This window comes from Sciurus carolinensis, chromosome 3 (assembly GCF_902686445.1).
Source record: "Sciurus carolinensis chromosome 3, mSciCar1.2, whole genome shotgun sequence".
NCBI classification, from domain to species: domain Eukaryota; kingdom Metazoa; phylum Chordata; class Mammalia; order Rodentia; family Sciuridae; genus Sciurus; species Sciurus carolinensis.
Genome location: NC_062215.1, coordinates 175,806,768 through 175,822,074, shown reverse-complemented (window position 1 = coordinate 175,822,074; position 15,307 = coordinate 175,806,768). Strand labels below are relative to the sequence as shown.

General features: G+C 42.0%; 1 protein-coding gene across 1 annotated transcript in view; it reads right to left on the bottom strand.

Annotated features, from left to right (window-relative positions):
• The window catches only part of Dis3l2 (DIS3 like 3'-5' exoribonuclease 2), a 356,804-nt gene that overhangs the window by 201,971 nt on the left and 139,526 nt on the right, over positions 1-15,307 (bottom strand). The window contains 1 exon segment of the mRNA XM_047544162.1: positions 646-746. Within this exon segment, the coding sequence (XP_047400118.1) occupies positions 646-746 (101 nt within the window).

The following is a 15,307-nucleotide window of genomic DNA, read 5'->3' as shown; positions in this document are numbered from 1 at the left end:
TGGTAACTGAATTAAATGCACTGAAAAAACAAAAAGGACTTCTTAAAAATTCATTTTTTGAATTAGCTACGAGTATGACAATTTAAAACTGAAGTAAAAACTGAAATCTTAGAGGAGTCTATATTCATATCACTTCTCCAATGTCTTAAATTCTCATTTCACTTTATTCATTCATTCATTCATTCATTTATTGCTCAGAGTACTAGGAATAGAACCCAGAGGAGCTCAACCAGCCCTTTTCATTTGTTATTTTGAGAGAGGGGTTTGGTGAGTTGCCCAAGCTGGCCCTGAACTTGCGATCCTCCTCTCTCAGTCTCCCTAGTCACTAGGATTACAGGTGGGTGCCACTGTGCCTGGCTTTGCTCCACTTTAAATAACCCGAACTGGGAGTCATAAATGCCTAATCGTGCAAGGGGTTTAATCAAGAAAGAATGCAAAACTCCAAACACTCGAAGAAAAGGCAGGGAAGTGAATACGTATTTACATGTTTAAAGTCACAAGAATCATTCACTTTTCATAATTTTCTGCTTCTGCTGACTTTTCTGATTAATAGACTATCTACAGTCCTGAATGAATCTCATGAGACTGACAAGTAGCTCAGGTGATAACCATTTGGATGAGTGGAAAAAATCTGCAATCAATGACCTTAGCTGATTTCTGCAGCGACTTCTCTGATAAAGCTTTTGTGTCTTGTGACATGGAGGTGCTCTCGTCTTTTGTAACTGGTGCACTAGCATCCTCTTTTCCTAAATTAGAAAGAGAAAGAAAAAGAGCAGGGATCAATTAGATGAATATCCATTAGGTGTACTGACCCAGAAAATCTGAAACTTCAGACTGGGAAAGATTCCTGCATACCAAGTGCCCCACATTTCACTCACAGAAGAGGACCGTCCACAGGGGTTGGATGACTGGGCCAGGGCCAGTCAAGTCACATGCCTGTATCAGTGCTCAGCAGGGCCTCAGCAGACCACATTTGCTCTATCCACATTATTCCCAGGCTGAACACCAGACCAGCAGAGAGCATCTAATATGCTGAATCAAACTAAATCACCTGTGTGTCAAAATTCCAAAAAAAAAAAAAAAACCTCAGAAACTAGACATTAAATACTGCCCAGCCCACAATGAAGAATAGAGATAGGTTAATTTATTAAGCACATCTGCTGAAACAGAACAAAATCAAAACAAATGTTAACTTTTAAAAGTACTTTGGTACCAGCCATAACAAACAAAATGGTGGAAAATACATTATATTTATTAAATAAATAAATAACCCGACCCTGATTTTCCTGGCATTTCTTAGTGACATTATATAAAGAGTAAGGTACTTAAAGTCTTTTATGTTTAATTTCCTTTCTTAAAATACTTATAAAAAGCACATTCACCCCAGAAACTGAAACCACATCTTCCCAGGAAAGAGGCAGTTAGGCTCTGTACCAGAAGTATTAAAAACACACATCAATAAAAACAGCAAATTACACCTTCTGAACATTTAAATTTTTTGTATTTTCATTTATTACATTAGATTTCTCCCACAAAATACTACTATCCAACTATACTGGAATTGCTGGGTTCTAGGGGTCACAACCAATTCATGTGGGACCCACTCCAGAGAGCTAGGAGAGACTAGTACTTATCATCATTTAGACATTACCAAGGCCAAAATAAATAAATAAATCCTTTTCAGGACTGGCTGCCTCTAGCAAAGGCTCAGCTAAAGGCCAACTTTTACCATTCTGGGTGTGCTCTGGAAACACTGACATAATCTGACCTACTGGGGCTACAGAATGACCAACTGTGTGCTTCTCCATCTGTGCTGGGATCCACCTACTGATGAGCCCACTAAAGCAGAATCTTCATTGTCTTCCAAAAAGAAAACAGGAACACAAACTTTTCTACTGTAGATGACCTATCCATCAGTAAAAGAGGGATAGTTATCCAAGTTCATCTTTTAATTTAGACCATAATCCAGGATTCCAAAACCATAAGATGCTTTCAGAACACATTTTTATATAATCTTGGGCAAAAAACAAAACCATACACTCTGTGGATTTGTTTTTTCCATAATATACCTGTCAGTGTTTTGTAGAATGAGGCAACTCAGGAAAGAACAGGAAGATAAAATTAGAGTAAATATGACTTAGATATCTCACATCTAAGTTTTTTAGTCTCAAAAAAGATGGAGATCAGTTCAGGGTAGAGAGAAGACTGGTTTTTCCATGGCAGCCCAAAATCAAGGCAAACAGCTTTCTGGGTTGGTCACGGGCAGTTCCAACTTAAAATGACTATTATTTCAGGTCCCATCCCAATAACAGTGACTCTTCTGTTCCAAAGGTTATACCAGGTTAGATCCAAAGAGAGAGGGCAAGCCATGGCAGTGGGCCGAAGCATGATTTCCAGATATCACACCTGAACATGACCTTTATAGGTTCTGTATTCATAAGGTTATCCTGGAAAAAATAAGGCTTTGTTCATAGTTACATCCTAATAAATTAAATCAAAGTTTATAGCCTTGCAGGTGAGAATCATAGATATTACGGTCAATGAATGTAAGGAAATACAATGCCAAGTTGGAAGGTGAATCACCTTAATATGTTTCCAACTACTGCGTCTTGCCACACTGAAGAGCAAAGCTGTCAGTTTAATGAGAGAATCTACTGCATTGTTTAATCACAAGATCATGTACTTATTCATTTATTCCATGTATACCTATTGAGCACAGGGCACTGAGGATTCAGCTGTAAGTAAACCATATATGATCCCAGCCCTTAAGGAACATTTAGGCTAATGTGGAAATGATGTTATATAAAGAATCACTCAATAAATATGAAATTATAGATTGTGATGAAGGAAAGAACAGTCCTACAGAGAAAGGGGAAAGGACAAAGTCTTGTGAGGAAGTGACATTTAGGTTGAGAAAAGAAGATGGTATTTGTAGAGTAATGAGGGGGTCAAAGGACACCTAGGCAGGGACTAGCAGGAGGGAAGGGGTAGAAACAAGAAGTTCTTTGCACAGTCAAGGACTGGAAAGAAGACCATGAGGCTGGGGCACAATGAGCAAGAATGTGCAACGCAAGACAAGAGAATGAGAGGTAGACAGGAATGAAGGCAGTGGAGCCCTGCAGGAGATAATCCAGAACTTAAGCCTATGTAAAGTGGAAGCTGGTGCAAGAGCAGCATTGACGGCGGCACAATTACAGCAGGCTATGAGTAGATGTGAAGAGTCACTGCAGGAGTTCAGGCATGGGAGGACAGAGCCTCGATGCAGGCTCTGGAGGCAGAATTAAGACATATTCTGCAGTTGAACTGATACACTGGTGGTAATTCAATATGAGAGCCTAAGGGTTATTAGATATGAGAACAGAAGAACTGTTTCCAGTTTTCTGACATCTGCAGCTAGGCTAATGGAAGCATGATTTAAGAAAGTGTAGAGAAGGAGGTAAAATCAAGAGTTCGGTTTCAGAGGTAGTTATATATGCACCTAGGGATGATGCTGAATAAGCAGTTCGACATGAAAGCCTGGAATTCAAAAGAGAGACCTGAGCTGTGACTTTATATATAAGTTATGCTGTGTACCTCCAGTCCAAGCTGGAGAGCAGAAATTCAAACCAAGTCTGTTCAACTATTTGGTCCACAAAGCTCTCCAGGTGCTCCATGCCGCTATGTGCACAAGTATGGAGCACTGAGGAGAAAGTAAGAAATATTCTCTGAAGAAGTGGCTTGGGGCTTGAAGGATGTATGGATGTTTCAAAGAGAAACAAGGATGTTGAAGGGTGTTCCAGGCAAAGGGCAAAGGCCAGGACTTTTTAAAAGGCCCAGCTCTGTGAGACAGCTGACATGGTAAAGGTCTAGAAAGAGATCTATTATAGCTACCAACAGGCTGAAGACACAGAGCTGGGTAGAAAAGGCCTGGGATGCAGAGGGCGAAGAACAAGGCTGGGCAAGAGGTAGCATGGGCCCTGTGGCTGAGGCTCAAGTTACTGCCAAATTAGCTGGTCTCTTCAATCTTCAGTGGGGAAGGCCACCTGAAAGGCCACACCCTTCGGCCTTCCTGCAACTATGCGTGTCTGGCATGTCTAAGTTTTAACCAATAAGATGTAGGGGAGGGCTGTGGCTGTGGCTCAGTGGTACAGTACTTGCCTAGCACATGTGAGGTATAGGGTTTGATCCTCAGCTCCACATAAAAAATAAGTTAATTAAATAAATAAAGGCATTGTGTCCATCTACAAAAAAAAAAAAAAAAAAAAAAAAGTTGCAGGGCAAAGTGTTGTCTGTGACTTCCAAGAAGTACCTCTAAAGGTCACAGCCCCAGCCTTCTCTTTCCTCCTCTCTGATAGATGGTAAGAAGATGTGACTGCTGGACCTGCTGTGAGCACTCACTTTGGTCCTGGCAGTAAGACAAAGGTGTTTCTACCCTGCACAGCAGCACAACAAAATGAGCTGAAGACGGTGGAGCCATCCTACATGTGCCAGCCTGCCTGCTTGCCTCTGGTCTTGTGTGAGAGAAACAAACTTCTTTCTTATTTAAGCCATCGATATTTTAGGATTTAAAGCTATTCTCAGCAAAACATATTTTCTAACATACAGTTTCCAACAGAAACTGACAAGTTCGGGCACTAACCTATAAAGCATAAAAGCCCAAGAAGTGTGTCTCTGAAGACTTATAAACCAAAGGGAACCAAGGGATGGAGGCAGACAGGCTGGGGGCAAGTGAGGGGGAGTGATGCTGGCTAAATCATATTGTTATACTGTGTGCACATATGAATACGTAATAACAAATCCCACCAGTATGTACAACGGTAACACACCAATTAAAAATGTGGAAAACATTTTTTGAAGAGTTATATACCACACACTTATGTGTTAGGGCCATGAATTGGTAGCACTCCAAAGTGGAGAGAAAACAAAAGCAGAGATCTTGGACAGCTATGGTTACAGCCTAGATGACACACAATCAGAAAATGACCCAAAGACAGAATGAAAGGCCATCATGTTAAGTGAAATAAGTCAGACCCAGAAAGTTAAAAGTCAAATGTTGTCTCTCATATGCAGAAGCTAGTCCAAAATAAGGGGGAAAAAAAGAGAAGGGAGGGGAATTCCATCAAAATAGAGGAAAGCTCAGTGGAACAGAGGAAGGGGACAGAGGTGAAGACAGGAGGGACAGGACGGAGGAAGAGCAGCGGAATGAATCTGACCTAACTTTCCTATGAACCTGTATGAACATTCCACAGGGAATCTCACCATATGCGTATCCACAAGGCACTAATTTAAAAACAAAACTATAAACAGCAGAAAGATCAGCAGAGTACAGGGAAGGGAAGAGGGGAGGGGGTGCGAGAGGATGTATTGGGGACCAAATTAGAGAAAATTATATTCCATGCTTTTATAAATATGTCAAAATTGATCTTAATGATGTATGTAACTGAATCAAGAGAGTGGCAGTGACAGTGTGAACAGGGGTGAGACTTGAGAGGCACTTTTTTTGTTTTGTTTGTTTGCAGTGCTGGGGATTGAACCCAGGGCCTTAAGCACATGAGGCAGGCACTCTACCAACTGAGCTATATCCCCAGCCCGAGAGCACTTTCTGAGAAGAATGCTGCTTAGTGTCTTCATTACTGTGAACAGTCTTGAGTGAGAAAATGGGCTTCAACAGAAAGAGCTTCTGAGGAACTCTCAGGAAGGATGCTTTGATACAACAAAAAGACACCAACGAACTGTAAGAATAAGGCCAAGTTGCCAGGGGTCCTCAACAAGGAGGGAAAAAAGGTGTGTTACCACAGCCTTCAGTTTTGCTGTATTAAAGAAAGAGCTATCGAGCTCTACAGTCCCACACAGTTCAAATAACTCTATAAACACTCTATAAACTAGTGACTACCAAAATTCATCATTTAAAAGAGAATTTTTTAAAAATTACGTACACTACTAACACAAACAACTCTTTGAAATTCCCTGAGAAAAAAATAGGAAGAAGAATCCTGTTGAAAAATCCAGTGAAATCTTGGTCTCTTCCTATAGACTACCTGGAACTTCTACTTAAACATTTAAAAAGAAAAATGGCCCAGTTTGCTGGAGTTGGCATTGTCACCTGCATATAACAAGTACAAACTCAACACCTTATTTTGGTAAGAAAAATTCTTCTTATTTGGCTATCTCCTAAAGAAATGGTAGACTGACAAGTCTGATGATTAGTAATACTTTTTAAGCAGGTCAAAAAGTTTTCAGATGATTAAGCTGTGATACAAAGTGGGGGGGACACTGAAGAAAAAACAAGCAACTGGGCAAAAGGCGTGTTTCGATCTCTTCTATCGAAAGAATGGCAAACTGACAAATCTAAGCCCACTACATTCTGCAGAAAGGGCCAAAGAAATTTAAAATTTCCAAAAAGAACTCCGTGAAAACTGCAATACATATTTGTAAATAAAAATATATCCCTTTCAACTCTCTGAGTATCAATTTACTAGGAAAACTTACATTATGGGCTCTTCTTCCCATTGAAATGCAATGATGACTACACAAGTCCTCACAGGGCCAAAGTCACATTCACTGTTAAGTAACAATCATTGGCTGTGCAGCATGCCTGCCAGGCACAATGAGCGCAGACTGGCCACAAGCAGCTCCCGCAAGGGCCAAGGCTCAGAAGGGTCTGTCTTCAGGGACACTAACAAGTTCCCTTCTTCACAAAATCCTCAGCCCAAGCAAGTCTCTCAATATGAATAAAGCTAATGAAACTGTCAGTACCAGGGGTTTTCACAGCACGTTTGCCCACATTACCTCATTTGATTCACAAACTTCAGGCTAGGGGCAAAGTGGGTGCTGTTATTTGAATTTCACCAAGAGGCAGAGCCAGGAGATGACAGCATGCAGGGATGCAGGTGCTGACTGTGGTGTCCACACAAGCACGAATGAGGTATGATGGGCAGGGCCAGGGAAACCTATATGGAGGCCATGGGACTCCCTGAAATGCTGGAGTCAGTAAGAAGGGTCCTGAGTACCTGTGGACTGTCAGACACTGCAAATGACCCTGCCTCCCTCCTGAGGAAGCTCATGTGCTAGAAGTGAAACAAATATGCAAACAAATATTTAAAGCACAGGGTGTTCGTGACTGCTGGCCAGCAGTGAGTCCAAGGGCAATCAGAGAGGCGCTGGGTAGAATGTGACACAGCAGCTGAGTCCAAGCTGGAAATGGAGGACCAAGGAGCAACTGGCTAGGGAGACAGGCCTCCGGGGCATTCCAGAAAGGGAAAGGAGTATGCAAAGAGTAAACTGAGTTGGAGGAAGGCTATGTGGGTCTAAAAGGGTCTAGGGGCCAGACCCTGAAAGGCTCCACAAGACATCTGAAGAGACTGCATTTTATACCTTAGGGAAGGAAACCTACTGCAACTTTACAGAATAACAAAATTAGGATTATATTTGATGAAAATCAATGGTCAGTTTACTGTCTCTCTTTCCTCCCTGCCCCCACTTTCAGTTGCTTTTAGGACTTTCTTTTTTTGCCATTGGTTTTATGTTGTTTCTTCTATATCTAAACTTGAACTTTTTCTTTAACTCTACTTAAAAATCATTGGTCTTTAATCTGTAGTTTGGGATCTTACCTCATATGGAAGATCTTAGCCATTATCTTCAAATTTCACCTTTGTCCCTTTTCTGTTTCATCTCCTTCTAGGACTCCAATTAAATTTATTTAAACCTTATCATTCTATTCTCCTTTGCATTTTCTATTTGTCTCTCCATGCTGTTATACTCTGGGTAATTTTTCTTATTATCTTCTAGTACATTAATTATCTCTTCAACTTTATCCAATCTGTTATTAAACTTATCCATTGAATTTTTCTCTTCAAGCTAATTACCAAATACTTTCCCTCATTCACTGAGTTTATTTCATTACTTTGGTGTCTGTTTTAGAAGATTTTTTTATTGTCGTTCTTTTCCAATTTCTGTCACAATTCATAGTTTTCCATTTCTTGCAGATATCTTCAGGCTTATCATTTATTTCTTCAAATAGAGGAACATCTGATGATGTTTTTGAAGGGCTGTTTCTGTTGTTTATAGGTTCTTACAGTTCTTGACTTTGGAGTCTGGTTTCCTTGGGTTCTTGGTTATCCATGTGTGGGTCACTGAATTATCTGGGGCCTAAACTGAAGAAATCTTCCTTTTGAACAATTTTTCCACTTTATTTTGCCAGATACCCAGCAGCATCCAGTCCTTAAACCAACTCAATATTCAACTTAATATTCCTTGGTTGCTCCAGTCAGCTTGAACCTGGGATAAAAGTCCAAGTAAGAGTTTGTCTGCTTCAGGTCTACCTTCATGGTGTAACTCTTCAGGGTTCCACCATCTTGTGAAAAAAAGCTGAGTTTTATTTCTAGCTCCACAACCACTGATCAAATCCACAATGTCATCGGGGTTCTTGATTCCATTTTTAACTTGATGCATATCAGCACCTGAGGCGTTAAGATTTTTTTTAATTCAAATATTTTTAGTTATTTTAGTGGGAGAGTGTGTTTGAATAATAGCCCATTCTTATCACTAGCAGAAAGTCTCTAGGATTTGTAATTGGTAAATATTTTCCAGGTGGCAGTATAGACAGGGAAACGATGAGGATGTGATAGCGATCTTCACAGGAAACACAAGCAAGGACAGTAAGGAAGTCATTATGATAGCATTCAATGTTCCATTAAGGTAGAAGTACAAGGGATAGAGAGAAGAGACAGGTTGTGTTTGTCAGCTTTTCATCACTGTGACCAAAGTACCTGACCAGAATAACTTACAGAAGGAAAAGTTTATTTGGGGCCCACAGTTTCAGAAGTTCAGTCCATGGTTAGCTACTCCATTGTTCTGGTCTAAGGTGAGGCAGAACATCATGGTGAAAGCAAGGCTGAGGAAAGCTGCTGACATTTTGGCAGCCATAAAGCTGAGAGAATGAGGAGCTAGGGACAAAATATTATTCCCCAGGGCACACTCCTAGTTACTTACTTTCTCCAACCAAGCCCCACCTGCCTACAGTTACCACCCAGCAATTCATTCAAATTATTGATCCATAAAAATGGATTAATCTGCCAGTTAGGTTATAGCTCTCAGATCTAATCCTTTCACCTCCGACCATTCTGAACATTGTTGCACTGTCTAACATGAGCTTTTGGGCTGCACCTCACATCCAAACAATAACACATGTAATTCTACATTTATATTTCTCAGTAACCACATGAGGGAAGTACTGCTATTCTGAGTTTCAAAGAAGATCAGCAATAAATTCAAAGAGATAAAGTAGTTTATTCCAGGACTCATCCAAGATAAGATAGTTATTAGAGGGGCATCCAGAACCCAATTTGATTCCAGTCCAGGATTTTCTGCCCACAGCACAATCAAGAAGGAAGACAGGTACATGTGGGCAGTTTCCAATGTGAGTGGAAGGGCTGTGGAAAGTTGTGTAGTCTGATTATAGACATCAAAGGATTCTGAATTTTAGAAGCTGCCAAATGATTAAGAGTCTTCTTGATAAAGCATCACAGCTTCCATTTGTAGGAATAGACAGAAAGAGTTTTGGAGTCACAGGACATAAATTCAAATCCAGATCCTACTACCTTGGGTTATAAGGCTTTGAACAAGTTACTCTTTCAATTTTCACCTGCTCAAGTTTGGTACAGTATACATGCGTTATGCCTGTATGTAGTACCCTGGCACAAAGTACATTAACAAAAATTGTTAGATGTTATTAATGTTGTTGTTAACTCTTACAGTAAGCTCTGAATGAATCCAACTCTATTCCCTGAGCTCAAGGACCTGCACGAGACTGGTATGTAGAACAATGGAAACATTATAAAATAAGTCTCATTTCTTCATGTGTAAAATGTAACCTACAACTTACTCTATAGGGTTAATGGGAAGAGCAAATGGAATTAAGGTGTGTAGAAGCACTACCATGGCTTGAACATGTACAGAAAGCACTCGGTAACTGCTACATACCATACTGAAATCACATAGCTTTTCTGTTTGATGCCTGCTATACAAAGTAAGGAGGGATAAGAGGAAGTGCTATGCAGATAGGCAGAGACCAAACAGGCATTAGGAACTTGGATTTACCCTGAGGGCAGAGGGAGCTGGAGAATGGTGACAGGAAGCAGACATGATCTGCGCATGAAGCAGCTTGCACTGGCTTATTTGGAAAAAGTAACAGGAGGCAGTGGGATGGTCCAGGTTAGATGGGCAGAGCTGAAAAGATTACTTAGATGTGAGTGGGTATCTGGAGGTGCATATATATGGGGTCAGGCAAAAAGCAGGAGTGCCTGCCTCATTTCCTTATCACAGAGCGTCTCAAAACATGTTTCCTAAGAGTAGCAGCATGAGCATCATTTGGGATCCCATAGATATCACAATCTTAGGCCCCGCTCATGACCTACTGATTCAGAATTTCTGGGGTGGAAACCAACAATCTGCATTTTAACAAGGCTTTCAGACGATTCTAAAGCACACTGACGTGTGAGAGCCACCACTATCAGAGGAGCAAGGAGCCACCACAGGAAGATCACATTCAGACAATCAAGAGTGGACATGAACCCAGTAGGGTCTCAGCAAGTTTGAGGTGTCAACTACTGGATCTGGCACTTACAAGAAAGGTGTGGGCTTGCAGCAGAGATGAGGGGGTCACCTATACACAGAGAACAAATGACTGAGTGGACCAGCTACTTCGGGGTCTGCTCAGAATTAAAAGGGAAGAAAACGGAACAGCAAGAGATAACAACATTTAAGCAAAGCAATAGCAAAGCAAAACTAGTAAGGAAACAGGTGTGGTCAGAGAGGCAGGAGAAAAATCAGGCTGACCTGAGGTTATAGAAGGCAAAATATGAAAATGTTCGAAAAGGAAAAGAATGGTCAGCAGTGTGGCCTTAGTGACAAGGTCACAGGTGATCCTAGTGAGACTCATTTTAAAAGAAGGAAACAAAGTGAAGTCAGGATGTTGTGCCTGGAAAATTGAGTGGGATGTGTGTGGGCTGTGAGGACGAGGGTGTGGAATGGGCTCGGGAAGTCTGGTGGTGAAGGACTGGAATAATACAGGGTGGTGGCTGTACAGGGAGGGAGAAATCATGATACAGCTTTTAATATTTTATTTTTTTAAGATAAGAGAGGAGGTTTGGAATGTTAAATGCTGATGAGAAGGAACGAGTAAAGAAGGTGTGGTTGAAGCAGGCACAATTAGGAAAGGGAGGGGTCCCTGGAAGGAAGGGATGGGATCCAGAACCCAGGGGAAAGGATTAACCTCAGGCAGGAAGGAGATGCCGAGTTACTGTACCAAAACACAGGGAGGAGGGGATGAGGTAGACACAGGCCTTGCAGGACTCTTTTCCACACTCCAGGGGAGGCCAAAGGAGAACGGCATCCCAAAGCAGCAACCCTGAACACACCAGACACAGTGCTCTATGCATTCAATCAAATAACTAGTAACTCGTCACTGAGCCCCTACCGCACACCTGGCACCACGTTAGGTGATTTGCACATGCTACCTGACTTAATATTCTCCACTGTCCAGTAAGGCAGGCATGGATTAATGTGCCAATTTCAGAATCAAGAGATACGAGGCTAACAAATATCAAATAACATGCTTATACATGGATATCGGCTAGGAAGGCAGAGACAGGATTCAAACCCAAGTCTCATGAACACCAATCAACACCTCATCCTCTCCCCATGATGCCACACTAGATCCAGGATCTGAACAGCATTGATGGAAATGAGAATGGAGAGGAAAACATAGTATGTGAGAGAGATGCCCGAGTGATAGATAATGGGAGTCAGTCAACTTTACTTGGGACACATTTTGAGTTTGGGGGGACAGTGGGTCATAAGCATGCCTACTTCCTCTACCAAGCTGGAGATAATGGTTCTACCTCTTAGGGTAGAAGTTGGGAATATCAATTAAATAACATCATCTGATAGTTTACACTTGGGCAAAGACTGGGGAAAGAAGGCCTAAACACGTTAAGAGCCCTAAGATGGACAAATGAATGAAAAGAAGCTGATATCAAAACAGCAAGGTGGGGAGAAAAAGTCTTTCACTGCCCAATATTCCCACTATTCCAGTTTGTAGACTGGTAAGAGCTTAAGAAAGGCGGTGCTCATTCTGGCAGGATGTTACCACCCTCCTCCTTGGGTCAACCATGCAGGTGCCCTCAGGTTCCTGAGCTGAAGCTGAGCCCTGGTTAGCTTGGCTTTTGGGCCCCCACCTCAGTCCTACACAGGGTCATCTTCTCAGATGGGGCTTTGCACTGATTCCCATCCTCAGCTGTTAACTGCTTCTCTCTGAGCACTCTCTGCTCCAAATCTTTCTCTTGCCCAGGAGAAATGACTTAAATTTCTCTCTAATAAAACTTTAATTGGCTTTTAGCCTCATGGCTCCCCAAAGACCCAAAAGGCAGGCGCATTCACTGATGTGCTTCCATCTAAGCTGGCTTTACCTTACTCATTCTGTATCTTTCTCAACAGAGGAATGATTCTTCCAAGTTCAAGTTGACTTCCATCTGGGGTTTTCTTAAAGAAACCAAACTTCATCTTACTGTGATGTAACCATTTCAACCCCAGAGGCATGGTGTTAACTGAAACCAGTTTGGTGTTTCTTTACTTGCCTTCTAAGGATGAGCTACTACATTAAACTGCAAATAATGAAAAAGGTGATAAGCTATCTTAGAGGGCTACACAGAGACTGGCCTCTAAACATGGAGAGCTAGACGAGTTATGCCATGTTCTGAGTGTGCCACACACATGAAGTATACAGCAGATCTCTTTATGCTCCAAGTCCTTTAAAGCACATTCAATATTTGCCCCATTGAACATCTCCAACAGGGATAATTAGATCCAGCCCACTGTATGGGTGAAAGGGAAAAAAATTAAAATGGTGCTTCCCCAAAGGCCAGTCCTCTTTTTCAATTCATTTGCTGTGATCTGGAAATAGTGGGACCACAGAGTGATCACTGTAAGGAAAACACAGATAATTTAATGAGGACTATACTAATATTTACAGACAGCATTTCTGAGATCCATAAAGTTCCTAGAAAAATGAATAGTGCTTTGCTCAAAAATAGCTAATGTTTGAAGCTGATGTTTCCAGCTTTACAGAAAATTGTTTCTCCTTAATAAGGTAACAGGCTGTAGCTCTGAATGCAAACAGACTAATGTGGATGCCCACAGTCAGATTATATAGACATGGAAGAGTCGTGTTGTTCTTGCTGCCAAATTGGCAAATATGAAGGTTTTACAATGACTGCTGCAGAGAAAGAGGACTCAGGCATGACACAGAAGAGTGCCTGGTCAATCCTTCTTTGGTTTCAAAGAAGGAAAGGAAGGAGAGTCTTCTGTAGAACCATTGCAAACACAAGACTCTGTTCTGAGGTCTGGATTAAAGACAAGCAAAAAAAATTACATGAGGAAATTTTTTTAAAACTAAAACATAAAAATACCAGTAATAAAATGTAAACTGGGGCGGGGGTGGGAAGGAGTTATAAAGAAGTCACAAAAGGAAATGGTTATACATTTTCTGGGAAGGAAAAGTAAAGTCTTACTCTAAAATGGTCCCCAGTGTGTAGTGGCACACCCCTATAATTCCAGTGGCTCAAGAGACTGAGACAGGAGGACTCCAAGTTCAAAGCCAGTCTCAGCAACTTACTGAGGCCCTAAGCAACTTAGTGAGACCCTGTCTCAAAATAAAAAATAAAAAAGAGATGGGGATGTAGTTCAGTAGTAAACTGTTTCTGGGTTTAACCTCCAGAAGAAAAAAAAAGAAAGAAAGAAAGAAGAAAGAAAGAGGAGAGGAGGGGAGGGGAGGGGAGGGGAGGGGAGGGGAGGGGAGGAGAGGGGAGGGGAGGAGAGGAAGGAGGGAGGGAGGGAGGGAGGGAAGGGAGGGAGGGAGGGAGGGACGGTCGGTCCCCAATAAGACCCACCCTCTGGTCTTCATGTCCTTGTAGAATCCCTGTCCTTTGCACATAGGCAGGACATATGACTTGCCTCTAACCAACAGAATACTGCAAAGATGATGGTATGTCGCGTCCATGACTGGGTTACACAGGATTCTCACTTCCACTGTGACAGCTGACTCTCTTGCAGGATCTGATGAAGCATCAGCTGCAGGAAGCCCTGTGTTGAGAACAGCTGAAGGCAGCGCCCAGTCAACAGTCAGCAAGAAGCCAAGTCCCAGTCCAAAAGCCTACAATGACCTGACTCTGTCTACAAACTACCAAAGCTTGGAAGCAGATCTTTTCCCAGTCATTCCGACCAAGGCTCTGACTGCAGCACTGTGAGGAACACCCAAGCAGAGGGCCCAGATGAGCTACGTCCCAATTCCCGCCTCACAGAAACTGTGAGAAAATAGATGTGTCATTTTAAGCCACCAACTGTTACACAGTGATAGAAAACTAATATATTTCTAAAATGAAAATTGGCACTGGAAGAATGGGAGGCATTTTCCCAGGAGAAGCTGGGGAACTGGGTAGCATAAGAGAGAAAACTCAGACACACAAGGGGTAGAAGAAGTAGTGAGTGCTTAGTTTGCAGTCCTGACAGCTTAGTGGCAGATTCAAGAGCAAAAGTTAGAAAAGGTGGATAAGAGGTTTTGGTGAGCAAGGGCAGCCAGAGAGTGGTTAAAGCTATCACTACCACCAGGAGACCTGAGAACCTCTGCAGGAGGACAATGTGACACTCATCACTTCCAGAGACAACAGGCTTCAAAAAATGGTTTGGAAAATGCCCATAGTGGAATGCTAGGCCTTATTCTTTAAGGAGCTTTCCCTTCCATTACCTCATTTGATTTATGCAAGAACCTGTGAAGTAGTCAAGGCAGGTATTTATTATGAAGGGTTCTTATGAATAAGGAGAATGAAGCACTAAAAGAGATAAGAATGAATGGCAAAAGCACCTGTTCAGTATTTTTTTTTCCTACTAAGAGCTTTGCCACATTTTGTTGGAACCCTCTTCCCTGGTAGAGAAGTCATCAGGGCTAGCCAGACAGGTTTGGATCCTGGCCCCGCTGTACCTGGAGTTGAAGATACAACATGGTCTGGGTGAACTGCAGAGGCAGGGCCTGAGGGGCTTTGAGGTAGGTGGGCAGCAGTGAGCACCACAGTCAAGTTTCAACTACTGTTTGTGGCTCCAACAAAGGAGTCGGAGCTAAGGAGAAGGCCACATGGGCACCAATGAGAAGAGGGACTTCACTGTGGAGATAAGCTGTCATTTAGGAAACTAGAGAAAGGGTATACAGGGTAAAAATCCGGTTCCACTTAAAGGGACAGGGTGACACACTCACTTTTTAGTGTTTTGGAGGTTACTG